General features: G+C 40.6%; 1 protein-coding gene across 2 annotated transcripts in view; it reads left to right on the top strand.

The window, feature by feature from the left end:
* The first annotated feature begins 408 nt into the window (after positions 1 to 408).
* Positions 409 to 17,867, top strand: part of Meiob (meiosis specific with OB-fold) — a 31,012-nt gene continuing 13,553 nt past the window's right edge. Inside the window, exons 1-6 of one of the 2 annotated variants that reach the window (XM_075989687.1) lie at positions 409 to 587; positions 5,321 to 5,398; positions 8,842 to 8,899; positions 10,328 to 10,459; positions 12,106 to 12,178; positions 16,016 to 16,211. In XM_075989687.1, the coding sequence (XP_075845802.1) occupies positions 5,330 to 5,398; positions 8,842 to 8,899; positions 10,328 to 10,459; positions 12,106 to 12,178; positions 16,016 to 16,211 (528 nt within the window). In that variant the 5' untranslated portion in view covers positions 409 to 587; positions 5,321 to 5,329. The other variant, XM_075989686.1, reaches the window with a different exon arrangement.

Raw genomic sequence — 17,867 nt, 5'->3', positions numbered from 1 at the left:
GAAAGATTGCTCAGTCGGAACAGCCTGGGACACCAGTCCAGATTCCAACCAGAGAACTGAGGCAAACGTCTTGTTCGCTTCCTTAGCGACTTCCTTTTTCACTTTTATCTGTGCGTGGGAACTTCTTCTGCCCTGCAGTGACCGCAGAGCCTAAGGCCGACTTGCCCTCCGCCACCCAAGTCCGAAAGAAGTTCTCCAATCCCAGGAAGTGACAACGCCACTTGGACTTGCGCACGGCCGCTTGTAAACACGGGTGCGGAGCTGGAGGGCGGCGGGGGCGGGGCCAGCGCACGGAGGGGCGGAGCCATCTTGTGAAGGGCGGAGTCATCGCGGGGTGGGCGGAGCCGTTGTGGCGGGGGCGGGGTCTCCTCTAACGGTCGCGGACTCCAGGTGGTTCGCCTAGCCGGCTGTGTGGAGTCGCAGCTCGCGACGGGCGCCAGGCGGAACCCCGCGTCCGGTGAGCCGCGGCTCAGCCGGCCCGCTCTGGTGTCTGTTCGGCGGCGCGAGACCTCGTTCCAGTTCTGAGAGGAAACCAGCGCCTGGGTCCCGAAGGTTCGCAGCGGAGCGCGCAGGCCTCGGCCTGTCAGGTGCCTGCCAGTCGGGGCTCATTCATTCAGGCGTCTTTCCCCCCACGGGGTGCTCCCTAGTTCTCCTCTAGTCAGGGCCCTCCCAGCCGCTCCGTTTCCTGTCAGCGTCTCCCTGTCAGGGTCTGAGGATGGCCCTGTCCCGAGTCATCTGGTCTCTTGAGGTCAGGTTCCCTCCAGTCAGGTGCCTCACGTGTGGAGGTGCGTTCTCCCTAGGTCCTCATCCTGTCAGGTCTCAGGTCAAGACCTAATCTCAGAGACAGGCTTTTGTAACTTTTTAATTTTTTTGGCCCCATATTGTTATATATTTGGATGCTTGCTCCCCAGTTAGTGGAATTGACAGAGAAACACTAGGGATATGGCGTAGTTGGAGGAGGTGTGCCACTGGGAATGGGCTCTCCCTTTCTACCCTGCTACCTGAGGATCAAGATGTAAACTCTCAACTCCATGCTTGCCTGCTGCCGTCTTTCCTGCCATGATGAGAACGGACTTGGAAGGATATAACAAGAAATGGGACTGGGTTCCTTTTGGCAGATCCTGCCAAGATATCCACTACGCAAACATGCTGCCAGTAAGAGCTGGCGCAAGAGGTTTATTGGGGGAGAGGGAGGAAAAGTGTGGAGTGGTGGCCTAGGGGCCACAACTTAAAGAGTATTTGGAAGAAAGGAAACTGTTTTCTTGTAGGAAGAGAAACAAATCCTAGTCACAAAATATTGTTACAAAATTTGCAGTTTCTGGGGAGAGGTTGCAAAGCTACTCTGTACAGGAATAGCTTCATGGAGCAAACTTCACTTAGCGTCAATCTGTAGAATAAATTAGACACCATAGAAAGTCATCTCCAAGTTCCCTGGAAGCTTCCTTTGCCTAGAACTATAAGCCACACTTGTTTCTATAACTTAAATGCTGTAAACGTAGTATTGGGTATCAACTAGAATTCTTATTTATTCAAAAAGTTAACTGGAACAATAGTATCCTCAAATTACAAGCTTATTATTACTATTTTTTTAATATTTATTTATTTATTTATTATGTATACAATATTCTGTCTGTGTATGTGCCTGAAGGCCAGAAGAGGGCACCAGACCTCTTTACGGATGGTTCTGAGCCACCATATGGTTGCTGGGAATTGAACTCAGGACCTTTGGAAGAGCGGGCAATGCCCTTAACCACTGAGCCATCTCTCCAGCCCCCTTATTATTACTATTATTTTGTTTTTTGGAGACAGAATTTCTCTGTAGCTTTGGAGTCTGTCCTTGAACGTAGACCAGGCTGGCCTTGAACTCACAGAGATCTACCTGCCTCTGCCTCCCAAGTGCTGGAATTAAAGGCGTGAGCCACCACCATGCAGACACAAGCTGATTTTCCTGCCTATACTTCCCAAGTATTGATATCAAAGGTGCACACCGATATGATCATCTAAAAAGGAAAAGAAATGTTAGCAATGAGAAAGTGCAGGGGAATGGATTTTCTGGTGGGAAATTCTGCAGTAGCTCCAGGGCATCAGTGTGAAACCTAGCTTTCAGCCTGGTGGACCACATGATCCTGAAAAGAATAGCAGCCCATGTGGGCATAAACCGACATGTACTTGCATGCACACAGAAACTTATTTGGGCTCACCAGCATCATAAATTCAGCAAAGTTCTTTCTCATTTCCACTCTACTTCTCTGCTTACAGTTTGTTTATTTAAGGCCCAGATATGAAGCCAACTTAGTAAATTTCTCAAAATTTAACTATAGCCTCAAAATTAGAAAATTATTGAGCTGGGGCTGGTGAGATGGCTCAGCGGTTAAGAGCATTGCCTACTCTTAACTCCAAAGGTCCTGAGTTCAATTCCCAGCAACCACATGGTGGCTCACAACCATCTGTAATGAGATCTGATGTCGTCTTCTGGCCTGCAGGCATATATGCAGACAGAATATTGTATACTTAATAAATAAATAAATAAATAAATAAATAAATAAATAAATAAATAAATATTATTTATCCTCAGATGACCTGTCAGCTAAACACATCAGAACAAGTGACTTGCTGTGTTTCATTTTCATCAGAGTTAACAGAATCCTCCTATTTTACACCAGAGTAAAAGTGCCAAGCAATAGAGCATTCTCTGGAGGAAAGAAAGAGTGGCACAAAGAGTTTTGGCCAGGTCATACCATAAACAAAAGACCAGGAAGGTCCTGGAGAAACTGGCCCAGATTAGACCAGCGGTCATCTTTCTAAAGCTGGAGGTGGGCTGGAGAGCTCAGGAAGGGCCATTTGGGAGACCTCGGTGGAAGCTCTGTCAGAGATAGTTGTAGTGTTCTGTCTCTTGTGGAGGGATAGCCTCCTATCAATCACCAGTGGCATTGCTCCACTGTAATCTTAAACTGGCAGAATCCTACCACCGTAACTTCTTTCTTTCCATCCTCACTAAGGACCTAGGTCAGTGGTCCTGAGGCTATGCTCTTAAAATGTCAATTCTTGCCCTATACTTTTATTGTTCCTCCCTGAGACACCTGAGTGGGTTCAGGGAGTGGTTCTGGTGACCATCCTGTAGGTATAGCTCTTAATCTGATTCTTGACCTGAATCACATATCATACAATGCACACATGAACAAATAAGGGAATACATTATGGTGGTATCATATGTGAGGACTGATTATGCCTTGGTTTGGTGGCACTGGAGTTGAAGAAGAGGAGGCATTATAACCAAGTGTGGTGACACATACCTTTAATCTCAGATGCAGGAGGATCAAGAGTTCAAGACTGTGACCTCATATAGTGATTTCAAGGCCAACCTGAGTTACCTAAGTCCCTGTCTCAAAAACCTAAAAGAATACAAAGTTATAAATATAAGTTGATGGTGAATTATATGATATCTGAACTTATATATTTAACTCTTAAATTTTTATTCATCAAAGCACTCAGATAGTGAAGTAAGTACCATTCTCCTACTTTACAAGTGTATGCCATTATGCCCAGCCTTTTTTTTTTTTTTTTGTGGTTTTTCGAGACAGGGTTTCTCTGTGGTTTTGGAGTCTGTCCTGGAACTAGCTCTTGTAGACCAGGCTAGTCTCGAACTCACAGAGATCCACCTGCCTCTGCCTCCCAAGTGCTGGGATTAAAGGCGTGCGCCACCACCGCCCGGCCAGCTTTTTTTTTTAAAGATTTATCTTTATTTTATGTGTATGGGTGTTTTGCCTACTTGTGTGTCTGTGCACCACCTGTGTGCAGTGCTTGTAGAGGCCAGAAGAAGACATTTGACTCCCTGAAACTGAAGTTCTAGATGGTTGTTAGATGGTAGTCATGTGGGTGATGGAACCAAACTTGGGTCCTCTGGAAAATCAGCAAATGCTCTCAACTGCTGAACCATCTCCTTAGTTCCACCCCTAACTTAAATATTTTTATTTCTTTTTATTTTATATATCTAAGTGTTTTGCTGTGTGTGTGTATGCACACACATGTATAGTACATTCATGGTGTCTGTCAAGGCCAGAAGAGGGAGTCATATCCTCTAGACCTGGTACATGGATATTGTTAAGCCAGGATGTCTTATTGAGCAGCAAGGGCTGTTAACAGCTGATTCATCACCCTTCCAGTCCCTGTGCCTGGCTATTTTGTTGTTGCTTTGTTTCTTTTTGAGACAGGTTCTCCCTCTGTCTTTCACAGACTGGCCTGGACTTCACAGTGTAGCCCAGTGGATCTTAAATTCATGGTCAATCCTCCTATTCTAGATAGACTTCCAAGTGGTGGGGTTAAAGATAAGAGCAACTACACAGAGTTTGAACATGTTTTCTTTTCTTTTTAAAATTTAAAATGACATCTTGTGTAGTGAGGTAGGATGTGGTCTCCATAGCACAGGTGCTGTGGTCAGAGGACAACCTACTATAATTGACACTATATGGGCACCTTTCACCATATGGGGTACTGAGAATAGAATTCAGTTATCAGGCTGGGGAGCAAACCCATCTACCAAACAAGCCATTCAATGGCCTTATCATCGTTGTCATCATTATCGTGTGTGTGTGTGTGTGTGTGTGTGTGTGTGTGTGTGTGTATGTGTATGTGTGTGAGAGAGGGGGGGGGAGGTGCATATGTGAAGGTCAGAGAACAACTTTTCTGGAAACTTCTAGGGGGTTTTCCTATCTCAGGCTCCCATCTTGCCAAGGACTGCTGGGATTGCAGATGGCTTCTTTACATGGGTTCCAGAGATGTAACTCAGTTGTCAGGCTTGTGCAGTGCTTTATCCAAGGAGCCATCTCACCATCTCACCAGCCTTTGGACCTACTTTCTACAGGTTAAATCTGAATTAGTTACATCACACAATTATAAAAATTTGCCAGTGGCTAATAATATCTTAGTGTTTCCTTAGCTAATTTTAAGTTTTGCATTTTTTTTTCAAGATAGGGTTTCTCTGACTGTCCTGGTACTCACTCTGTAGGCCAGGCTGGCCTCAAACTCTCAGAGATCCACCTGCCTCTGCTTCCTGAGTTCTGGGATTAAAGGTATGTGCCACCATTACCTTTTTTTTTTTTTTTGGTTTTTCGAGACAGGGTTTCTCTGTGGCTTTGGAGCCTGTCCTGGAACTTGCTCTGTAGACCAGGCTGGTCTTGAACTCACAGAGATCCGCCTGCCTCTGCCTCCCGAGTGCTGGGATTAAAGGCGTGCGCCACCATCGCCCGGCCACCATTACCTTTTTAACAATTTGTTTTTAATGTTTAATTTGTAAATACAAATTATATTTTCTAAAACACAGATTTAAAGCATGGCAAATTCCTTTGCATGGAAGAACTTCACTGCACTTTCAGATTTGCATCCAAATATGGCTAATCTGGTAGGTTTTCACTATTATACTAATGTTCAAGTATTTGCTCATGAAATGTTATGTGGCAACATTACATTATATCACCATTACTGATTCACTGGATACGTATTGACAAGTACATAGATACTCATTGAGTTAGTATAATTGTTAGAAATTAAATACTCCTAAGCTTTGTATTTATCTCAGCTAAATGCAAATTAAAATTTCTTTTATCTATAGAGTAATAGATACAGGGTTATAGATAGGATTAGCAATTGTTTAAAGTGATGGCCAAGTGGGTAAATGTATTTATGTTAAGCTGAGTAGTTGAGTTTAATTCCCAGAACACAAAAAGTGGAAGGAGAGCACTGATTTCTACAGGTTGTCCTCTGACCTACATATATTCGCCACACATATGTGTGTATATATACACGCATACACACTATACAAATGTAATAGTCTTTTGTATTATTTTACTAATAAAATGAAAAAAATAAATTCTCAAATTTACCATTGTAAAATTAAACTATTTTCATTTAACAGTAGAAATTCTCTAAGAAAATTATTAAAATTTACATAGTTTATGTATTTGCAAACATGCTGCTTTAACTTTTTTTTTTTTTCTTTTGGTTTTTCGAGACAGGGTTTCTCTGTGGTTTTGGAGCCTGTCCTGGAACTAGCTCTTGTAGACCAGGCTGGTCTCGAACTCACAGAGATCCGCCTGCCTCTGCCTCCCAAGTGCTGGGATTAAAGGCGTGCGCCACCACCGCCCGGCTGCTTTAACTTTTTTTGAGATAGGATCTTACCAGGTATCCCTACCTAGCCTGGAACTCACTATGTACACCAGATTAGCCTTATAGAGATCTGCTTGCCTCTACTTCCAGAATGCTGGTACTGAAGGTATGCACCACCACACCCAGAAATTTTTATGACTTTTGATGTGAAATTTTGGAGTAAAGAGTTCTAGCATACTGAGGCTTATTTAAGTAAAATCTGAATTGATAAAATGAAGCACTTATTATAAAATAATTACAAAATCACCACATTCTTGTTCTTTGAGCAGGTGGTGTGTGTGTGTGTGTGTGTGTGTGTGTGTGTGTAAAGACCACTATGATGCTGTGGAAAGTCCTTCTGTATATGTGTTGCTTTTATTGGTTAATGAATAAAGAAATTGCTTTGGCCTGTGATAGGGCAGAGTAAAGCTAAGCAGGAAAACTAAACTGAATGCTGGGAGAAAGAAGGTGGAGTCAATGAGATGCTATGTAGCCTCCAGTGGAGAAAGCTGCCAGCTGCCAGTCGGAACCTTGCCAGTAAACCATGAGCTTCGTGGTAAAATATAATAGAAATGGGTTAATTTAAGATATAAGAGCTAGCTAGAAATATGCTTAAGCTATTGGCCAAACAGTATTGTAATTAATATAGTTTCAGAGTGATTATTTTGAGTCTGGGCAAACGGGAAACGAACGAGCAGCCTCCCCAGACACTAGGCTGTCCTTAAAAAACTTTCCATTGTTCTTCCTGCCTCAGCCTCTGTGAATGCTGGGATTACAGGTGTGAACCATCAGGTCTGACTTTCAAGCAGTATGCTCTTTACCTGGCTTTTGCAAGTCAGATTCCTTAAAATTAATAGACTTACATGTAACTTTAGTACTTTGCAATGCAAAGTTTATTGATGTAAAAAAAACTTGTTACAATTTTCCTTGAAACAAACTTTTGCTAATTGTATTTTCAGCTTTAAAATTTTTTATTTATTTTTATGTGTATGAATGTTTTGCCTGCATGTATATCTGTGTACCACATGGTGCCCACAGAGGCCTGAATAGGATATTGAGTATTCTGAAACTGTAGTTACATACAGATGATTGTAAGACACCATGTAGGTGCTGGGAATTGAACCCCCAGGTCCTCTAGAAATACAGCAAATGCACTTACCCACTGAGTCAACTCTCCAGCCCCAATTAGAAAGTTTTATTCATGTTTTTATTAGTATGTTTCTCAAAAAAATTCAGTAAAATGTGCATGTATATGGATTTAAGAAATAATATTAATGTGTATAAATGTAATCAGATGACCAACAGTTCAACTGGAATGTGATAATCTTAAAGTTTTGAGTGTATTTGGCTTATTTTTGTTTTATGTGTATGGGTGTTTTTGCCTGAATGTATGTCTTTGTACCACATTCATGCAGTGCCTATGGAGGTCAGAAGAAGGGATCAGATCTTCTGGAACTGGAATTAGTTACAAACTGTTGTTAGCCACCATGTGGGTGCTGGGAAAGGAGCCCATGTCTTCTTCAAGACAACATGTGCTCTTCACGGCTGATTATCTCTCCAGCCCTCTGACTGTATTTTTTTTTTTTTTGGTTTTTCTGTGTAGCCCTGGCTGTCTTAGAACTTGTTTTGTAGACCAGGCTGGCCTCGAACTCACAGAGATCCTTATGCCTCTGCTTCCCAAGTGCTGGGATTAAGGCATGCTCCACCGCCACCCGGCCCCCTGACTGTATTTTAAATGTCACAAATTATTGCAAGTTTGAAAACAGTTGCTAGGATTCTTCATTAAAGTTTATTTTTTTCCTTTCAGAAAGATATTTTAATTTCTTGTTTGTTTTTCTAGGATACATTTATTTCTTTTTTGATACTTTTATTTCTTAAAGATTATTTTTAATATTTACTTTTTTGGCATTCACTGAAGAGAACGTTAAAACTTTTTTGGGCGGTTTGAGACAGGGTTTCTTTGTGTAGTCTTAGCTATCCTGGAACATTAAAACTTTTAGGAGATATTAGTACCTCCAAAATTTAAGGTTCTAAACTTTAAGATTTAAGTTTGCTAGTGGCAATATCTAAGTTTGTTACAGTCTATATTATTGCCCAATATAATTGGAATAAGAAGCTAAGCAGCCAGGCAGTGGTGGCCCATGCCTTTAATCTCAGTATTCAGGAGGCTAAGGCAGGCGGATCTCTGTTAGTTTGAGGCCAGCCTGGTCTATAGAGCAAGTTCCAGGACAGCCAAGGCTACACAGAGAAAACCCTGTCTTGGAAAGTAAAATCTAAAAAAGAAAGAAGAGGAGGAGTAGGGGAGGGGAGGAGGAGACACAGCTAAGTAGTTTTATGTTAGAAAGCCCTATGCAAAGGAAAGCTTTGAAGACTATGGCAAATTAAATTGCATTATACATGTGTTTTGGATGAATTAAGTAAGGATTGATAGCTCCCTCTAGTGATTGAAAATAAAGTAGAAACATATTAAGTAAATGATTATATTTGTAATAGCAGTTAACTGTCTCATTACTTTGTACTATTCCTTGGAGAATTGAATATTTATGAAGACTGTTAGTTGTTTGTCTGGAATAAATGCATTTAAATATTTCCTAGTCAAAAATGTTTGTTAGAGCTAGTAAAACATAACAAGTCCATGAAATTAAATTTACCATCTACATCTGGGTTTAATATTGTTTTCTATACTCTTTTGTTTTTCAGAAAATAATCGGTATAGTTATTGGGAAAACAGATGTCAAAGGCTTTCCAGACAGAAAAAGCTGAGTTCTATTTAACTCTTTCTTAATTTTTCATTAAGTATGGCTTATGACTGCAGCAAAGTACATTTAACTGACTAAAATTTCTGTTCTATTTAACGCCTTAAGAGCAATAACCAGGCCTTCTACATTCATGGTCACACTTGATTCAAGGCTGTAGATATGAAGACAGATAATATTTTCAATGATTTAATGTGATATTCTCCAACTATATTTTAAAGGCTTTAGGAAATAGTTAATTAAATTTATCAATTTGTTAATTTGTAGTTTCATATTACCAGATACAATAGAGTATGAATAAAAGTATGAACTTGAAAATAATAGATTTACTGACCTTAGTCACATATGTAGCTTTGGCTGTCCTGTAATTCACTCTGTAGACCAGGCTGGTCTTGAACTCAGAGATCTGCCTGCCTCTGCCTTCCAAGTGCTGGAATTAAAGGAGTGCACCACTGTGCATGGCCAATTCAGATACTTCTAATGAGAATGGGTACGATGGACCTGTGGGTCATCTTCACACTGGGTAGAGGATGGCAGAAGGGGCCAGGCTGAGAGGACAACGGTCACATGGAATAACAACAGGAACAACAAAACATTTGGTCTTGGCGGTGAATGTCTGTAATCCCAGCACTTGGAAAGCATCGGCAGATTTAGGTTTTATTTGTTTTTAAATTTTTATTTATTTTATGTGTTTGAGTGTTTTGTCTGTATGTGTCTGGGGCCTGCAGGGTTCAGAAGAGGGTATCTGATGTCCTGGGACTGGGGTTACAGTTATAGTGAGGGTCCTGGGAATTGAACCCAGGGTGTTGGATCCACCTGGAATTACAGGTGCTTGTGAGCTGCTTGATGTGGGTGTTGAGAACTGAGCCCTTAACTGCTGCGCCATCTCTCTAATCCTGCCTATATTACTTTTTAAATTGCCAAAAGCAACAAAGAAAAAAAAATCCTATTCTGGAAAAAAAATGACCTTGCTGACCTCTAGTGGTGCTTGAGTTGCACACAAATTGTTTTGAAAAACTATTCAGATATGAATTATGACTTTGGCTAAAGCTTTTCCTTATCTTGTTGTATCTCATCTATGAAATAATACCCAAATAGGATTTTGTGAATAAATAGTTGTAAAACGGGCCATAGTGAGATCTAGCTACTATGGCTGCTTATTACACTGTACGTGGAAACACATGAAAGCATAGTGTAGTATAGAATATTCATTAGGGGATGATCACAAAATCAAGAGGATCACCAAAAGTCCACGACTAGCCTGCTTTACCCTGTCTCACAAACAAAACCAAAACTAAATAAAACAGGGCATATACATAAGAAATACTATTTTCTGTCATATGTTTAAACATGTTATCATCATTTTATTAAGTAATCATTTGTTCAAAGTCATATTCACCTGAAATATAAAAGCGTTAGTTTTTCCTCAGATATTGGATCAGAAAGATACACTTTCAGTTTCACCATTCGTGATTCACCAGCCCATTTTGTGAATGTATCTTCCTGGGGCAGTGAAGATTACATCAGGCCACTGTCTGAGAACTTTAAGGTTGGTGAGTGTGGTAAGTAGACATTATTTTTTGTTTGGTTGGTTTTTTGCTTTTTTTTGTTTTTTAGTTTTTTTCAGACAGGGTTTCTCTGTAGCTTTGGAGCCTGTCCTAGAACTCAATTTGTAGACCAGGCTAGCCTCGAACTCACAGAGATTCTCTTGTCTCTGCCTCCCGAGTACTGGGATTAAGGGTGTGTGCCACCACCACCCGGCTTGTATTTTTTTTTTTTTTTTTGTATTTTGGTTTTTAAGAGAAAGTTTTTCTGCTCATGGTGGTACACATCTTAAATCCTAGCACTTGGGAGACGGAGGCAGGTGAATCTCTATGGCCAGCCTAATCTACATAACAAGGTTTAAGCCAGATACTGTTACACAATGAGCTCTTGTCTCAAAAACCCAGCTTGGGTAGGAGTGGAAGGAGAGGGGGAAAAGAAGGGGGAGAAAGAAAGAGACAGAATGAAACTCCCTAGGTAAATCACTTTGAACAAGTGGCATTCTCTTGCTTCAGCCTCCCAAGTGCTGAGATCACAGCCTATGCTACCATGCTCAGCAGCACTTTAAAAAATAGTCTGCTTACTGTATGATTCTTATGGTAAGTCTGTGACTGAGTGGAGTCATAGAAGAGTAAAATACATTTATTCTGATCCTTATCAGAAAAAGTCAGTGTTACAAAGGCATGCTTTCTGATTGTTTCCCTGGTACATGATAAGTGATACTTTTACTAGATATTTTGCCATCTATTGTTTATTTCATGTTCCAACTTGCCTCAACCCCACAATTATTATTATAATCATATACCTTTCTATAGACATATCCTGGGGCCAATAGTTATTTATGCTGTGGCTCTGAGAACAAGATCTTGTTGGGTCTCACTATGAAAGAACACCCCATTAGTTTTCTGTGAATGTTAAGGAAAGGGACTAGAATAAAGTATAAGCTTCACTGCTTGATAGATGACAACTTCAGCCTAACAAACACAAGAAAGCATGTGTCCCAGTTCTCCTTTTTGGGAGAAAAAGAGGAGGAAGAGTGATACAGCAATCAAACTATTCTTTTTCAATGCTGCATACCAAACACACATTACATATGTCAGTTAAGCAGTGCTCAACTCTATGTACTTAACCATTGGACCATGTATGTTTCAGGGATATGGATAGTCTCTCCTGAGTTGAAAAATGTTGTCAAACATGTGAACTATGAAGACAGAGAATTTTGAAATCTTCATCAGCTTAGTACAGCTATAAATATTCCTTGAATGAATGCCAGAATACCCCTGTGAAAAGGGAGGACTTTCTGTATTAAAATGTTATAGGTTGATGGTTGTGAGGATAAATAAAATAAAGGATTGTTTGTGGTTAGATGTGGAGTAAAGGTCAAGTAAACATTTGTTTTATTGAAGGGCATGTTGAAACCAAATCAAATGCTGAATGCAAGAAAAATCAATAAAGTAATATTAGTATAGGCCATCTGTTGGAACTTAAAACACAAAGCCCTGGAAATGTTATCTGATGACGTTTCAGGAGCACTTTTCTCACAGGGACATGAGAAGGGGGCTGTGGAGGATGGAACCCAAGTGTGAGGGTCTTCGTTATGCACACTCAGCTCTGATTAATCTTCTGGTGATTTTGTGATGTTACCATACTTTGCCCTCTGTTTTAGTGATAATTGAAAATCCCCTGATCCAAAGAAAGGAGACAGAAAGAGAAGAAAAGTTCAGCCCTGCAACTCCTAGGTAATATCTGTCCAGCCCAGAGAGCAACAGTCTTTGTGTTAGAATGATAATATTAATAATTTTGGAGAAAAACAGAAAACTTCAGAAGTTGCTCTATTTCAATTTGAAAAATGAATTGAATTCTCTCTTAGAATGTTTATCTTTAAATTATAATTTTTATAATCACAAAAGCTAACTTTATATTGATATCTGTGAAGGGTCAAATCAAAAGTCTCTCAAGGCTACCAAAATCCATGGGTGCTTCAGATCCCTTGCACACAGCTTCAACATATTTCCTCTATATCAGAAATCATCTCTACCTATAATACCTACTGTCATATAAGTGCTTTGTGAGTAGTTATTTTCATTTGTATTAGTTATGTGTTGTATTTTTCTGAAATATTTGATACATGATTATGTGGAGATGTCTATGAATGCAGGATTCTCAGATATGAAATATCATGCTTAGATTTGTAAAAACAAGACTCCAGTTACAATAAAACTAAAATATTAGAGGGCTGGAGAGATGGCTTAGCAGTTAAGAGGACCTGCAAAGGACCTGCCTTCACATTAGGCAGCTCACGTCAGCCTATACTCCAGGGAAACTGATGCCCTCTTCTGGCCTCTGTGAACACCACAAACACACATAAAAACACAGACAAAAGCACATATATACAAATAAAAATAAATCTAAAAAAAATCCCTAAACAATAAATGATAAATACTGGAATATATAATACCATATCAGGCTCTCATTCTACTCACACACCCATTGTCTTAGGCCAGGTGGCAAACACCTTTAATCCCAGCACTTGGGAGGCAAAGGCAGACGGATCTCTGTGAGTTTGAGGCCAGCCTGGTCTACAAGAGCTAGTTCCAGGACAGGCTCCAAAGCTACAGAGAAACCCTGTCTCAAAAAACCAAGAAAAAAAAGGATTGTATACACATCACATTCTGAAATGGTTTGATTAATTGTTTTTATGATCCCTGCTCATATATATGAGCTTCACGAGATTAGGTGTATTTTGCATACTGTTCTCCCCATGCCTAGACTGAAGAAAAGCACATGATTGTATTAGTAAATATGTACGGGAGGTGGGAGGAACATGTTCGGGAGACCCAACAAATGCGAAACCTCTTGGCATTTTCCAGAATATCCAGAATAATTAACTTTTAGGTTGAGCAACAGGAAACTGCTGACATTCAACAAATTTTCACCAAAAATAGCAGTTTTATAGTTGGCATAGGTGGAATACAGAGCTGATGAGGAAAGGAAGAAGCCAAGGTACTTCTCAGATGAAATTCACTTCTCAGGGATGAGTAGGGCTAGAAAGTCTTTATCTGGGAAATAATATCCTATTCTGTAGTTTAGGAAGATAAACTTGATTGTAACATGGAGGGTGAGTCACCAGAGATGAGTCAGGAGAAGTGAGACCGTGAAAAACTAAGTAGGAAGGAGGAACTGGACTAGCATTCTGTGGAGGAGGGCTTGTCAAGACTTGTAAAACTCCAGTACACTGTGAGAATTCTGAATGGACTTCACATGTAGCACTACAGAAGTAAGCAGAACAAAGATCTTGACTTCAGGTACTTAGGTAAAGCAATCGGAGTCATAAAAGAAATAATGATGGCTGGCCAGTTAGCACAATTGATTAGAGAATTCCATATGGGGCTAGAGAGATTGCTCAGTGATTAAGGGCACTGGTTGCTCTTTCAGAACAACTCAGTTCTCAGAACCCACACTGGGACTCACAGCCATATAACTCCATTCCAGGGGATCTGATTCCCTCTTCTGAATTCTTCTACTGGTACAAGGCACACATGTGGTACACAGACATATATGCAGGGGAAAATGCACATATAAAATAAATAAGTCTTTAAAAAAATGAGACCTCAGGCTTTTATAATCTCAAGCTTTAGAGTATTTTTATATCCTGTTTAAAAGAAAAGGAAACTGCAGCTTCAAGTCTTGGGTAAGGTCCTACAACTAGTATGATTAGAACTCAACCTAGATGTAGGAGGGAGGGCCTTGGACTTTCCACAGGGCAGGATGCCTTGCCCTCTCTTAGGATTGGAGGGGGTAGGGGAGGGAGGGTGTGCAGAGGGAGTGGGAGGAGGGGAAGGAGCGGAAATTTGGATTGGTATTTTTTTTAAAGTAATAAAATAATAATAAAAAAGAAAAAGAAAAACACCAATGATAGCCTTTGTTGGAGAGGTTGTGGAGAAAGGGGTACACTCATCCATTGCTGGAGGGAATGCAAACTTGTGCAACCACTTTGGAAAGCAGTGTGGCCGTTTCTCAGGAAATTCAGGATCAACTTACCCCTGGACCCAGCAATACCACTCTTGGGAATATACCCAAGAGAGGCCTTATCATACAACAAAAGTATATGCTCTACGATGTTCATAGCAGCATTGTTTGTGATAGCCAGAACCTGGAAACAACCTAGATGCCCTTCAATGGAAGAATGGATGAAGAAAGAATGGAATATACACATATTAGAGTACTACTCAGCAGTAAGAAACAAGGGCTTCTTGAATTTTGCATGCAAATGGATGGAAATAGAAAACACTATCCTGAGTGAGGTAAGCCAGACCCAAAAAGAGGAACATGGGATGTACTCACTCATATTTGGTTTCTAGCCATAAACCAAGGACATTGAGCCTATAATTAGTGATCCTAGAGAAGCTAAATAAGGAGAACCCAAAGAAAAACATATAGGCATCCTCCTGAATATTATCCTTCAGCAGGCGATGAAAGGAGACAGAGACAGAGACCCACATTGGAGCACCGGACATAAATCTCAAGGTCCAAATCAGGAGCAGAAGGAGAGAGAGCACGAGCAAGGAACTCAGGACCTCAAGGGGTACACCCATACACTGAGACAATGGGGATGTTCTACTGGGAACTCACCAAGGCCAGCTGGCTTGGGTCTGGAAAAGCCTGGGATAAAACCGGACTCTCTGAACGTAGCGGACAATGAGGACTACTGAGAACTCAAGAACAATGGCAATGGGTTTCTGATCCTACTGCACGCACTGGCTTTGTGGGAGCCTAGGCAGTTTCGATGCTCAACTTGCTAGACCTGGATGGAGGTGGGGGTTCCTTGGACTTCCCACAGGACAGGGAACCCTGATTGCTTTTCGGGCTGGGGGGGGACTTAATTGGGGGAGGGGGAGGGAAATGGGAGGCGGTGGCGGGGAAGAGACAGAAATCTTTAATAAATAAATTAAAAGAAAAAGAAAAAAGAACCCACAGGAAAAAAATCTCAATATATGTTCTTAACTAAAAGAACATTATTACACTAAAGAACTATTTAAAGACTGTTATAAAAACACATTATTTGATGTTTTTTAAGACTAAAGATATAGGAACTGGAGAGATGGCTCAGCTCTTCCTGAGCCCCCAAGTTCAATTCCCAGCACCACATGGTGACTCATACCATCTGTAACTCCAGCCCCAAGGAGACTGACAGTCTCTTCTGGACTCTACAGGCACTATATGCAATAGTGCACAAACATAAATTTAGGCAAAACATTCATTTACATAAAATATAAATTTCACAAAAATTAATAATAGAAATATAGCTTTCTTAATACAGTCTAAATTCCAACAAAAAGTAGTCTACTGTGATCATTTTTTTAAACAGGGTCTGATTTTATAACTCAAACTGGGCTGGAATTCCCTACCTATATCTTGGTGGCCTTGAATATGTTAGTCCTTCTGCAAATTAGACCTGCATCCCAAATGCTGGGATTATAAGTGTGGACAACCACACCTAGCTATATAATCTAATGTGAACCAAAGTATTTTTAATTAACAATAATGTGCCAACTTTTTGTATTTTTTTCATATAGCAATTGGAAACTACTGCTCAGTGAGAGTCACTCAATGGTAAAAGTTTGTCCCCCTTATGAAGTGGATACCAAGTTACTTTCTTTGATACACTTGCCTGTTAAAGAATCTCGAGATTATTACTCATTGACTGACATTATTGCAAATGGACATAATCTTGATGGGAGAATTATTAATGTGCTTGCAGCTGTGAGATCGGTAAGTCAGAAAAGCAGTCAATTAAAACCATGGCAGGGCACTTTGTCACCTGATTTGTGTTTGGAATGCAGTAAGCACCAGATGGGTCAATGTTTCCTCTTTACCTTGGTAGTAAATTGAATTAAGAAAATAATATTTCTTGGGCTGGGCAATGGTGGTGCACCCCTTTTATCCCAGCACTCAGGAGGCAGAGGCAGGCAGATCTCTGTGAGTTCAAGGCCAGCCTGGTCTACAAGAGCTAGTTCCAGGACAGGCTCCAAAACCACAGAGAAACCCTGTCTTGAAAAAAAAAATTCTGGGGCTGGAGAGATGGCTCAGCGGTTAAGAGCATTGCCTGCTCTTTCAAAGGTCCTGAGTTCAATTCCCAGCAACCACATGGTGGCTCACAACCATCTGTAATGAGGCCTGGTGCCCTCTTCTGGCCTGCAGGGGTACGTGTAGGCAGAACATTGTATACATAATAAATAAATAAATAAATATTTTTTTTAAAAAAAGAAAAGAATTCTCATTATAAGTAAATTAGCATTTCATCTGTAAATCACTAAAAGAATAAAATCATTCAGTATTGTATTTATAAGTGATCCATTAGGTATACAAAAGCTTTGTATACTGGGTTAAACAAAAACACAAATAGAAAGGATAAGCTTATTGACGTGAACAGCCATAATGTTCTTTAAACAAGTCGAAGAGTTAGCTGTGTATATGTATGCTCAGAGTGACTCAGAGGTGGAGGAGGGTGGAGAAGACCTAGACTGCAGTGAGGGCTGTTGAGGCTGGTGCTGGTGAGAAGCAGATGACAGCGCCCACAGAAGTCAGAAGCATTTCACAACTCCTGTTACATCAGCATCTGTTTCAGTAATTGTGACAAGCTCTGAGTTTAGCAGTTTAACAGACAAAGGCACTGCAAAAGGTTTAAAGGTGGACCTTAAACGTATACTTTGAAGGACTTGGAGTGTGGCTCTATGTTTCTCCCACCCTCACCACAAAAAGTAAATCTTCACAAAATATAGCACATACAGAAAATTGTTGTTTAGGATAGAGAATCTGATACTCTATGTGATAATCTTGAATCAAAATCACTCTTCAAGCCATTTCAGCCAACCCTTAGTTGTTTCCTTGACATCCTCTAATATGATATCATTTGCATATAAAACCTAGAAACAGCTCACCTCATCTCCATGAGCATGGTGCCCTCTTGTATGTCATATCACTTTTTTATGCCCTTTATATTCCTGTTTGACTTCTCAACCCCAAAGACAGTATTTTACCTATTCCCCTTGCTATGGCTGACCTCTCTTATCCTCTGGCCTTTGCTTCTTCTGACCTTCTTTTGTAGGTCCTGTTTCATGGAACCTTTGCATTTCTCTTAGGTATTTCCCACAGTGCTCACACACGCTGTGGTAGTGACTTAGGAGAGGATCAAATGGCTAGTCTTTGGGCCTTTACTTGAGGCTACCAGAGATGATGCTCTCTCTGTCTCTCTCTCTGTCTCTGTCTCTGTCTCTCTCTCTCTCTCTTTCTCTGGGAGTATGTGTTGAGAGAGTGTCTCTCTATGTACCAGGCTGGCCTTGACATCACAGAGATTCTCTTGCCTCTATTTCCTGAGTGCTGTCATTAAAGGTGTGTGCCACCATACCCAGTCACTTGTGTTCTTGT

This window comes from Microtus pennsylvanicus, chromosome 11 (genome assembly GCF_037038515.1).
Source record: "Microtus pennsylvanicus isolate mMicPen1 chromosome 11, mMicPen1.hap1, whole genome shotgun sequence".
Classification (NCBI taxonomy): Eukaryota; Metazoa; Chordata; class Mammalia; order Rodentia; family Cricetidae; genus Microtus; species Microtus pennsylvanicus.
This window is presented reverse-complemented; position numbering and strand designations above follow the sequence as displayed.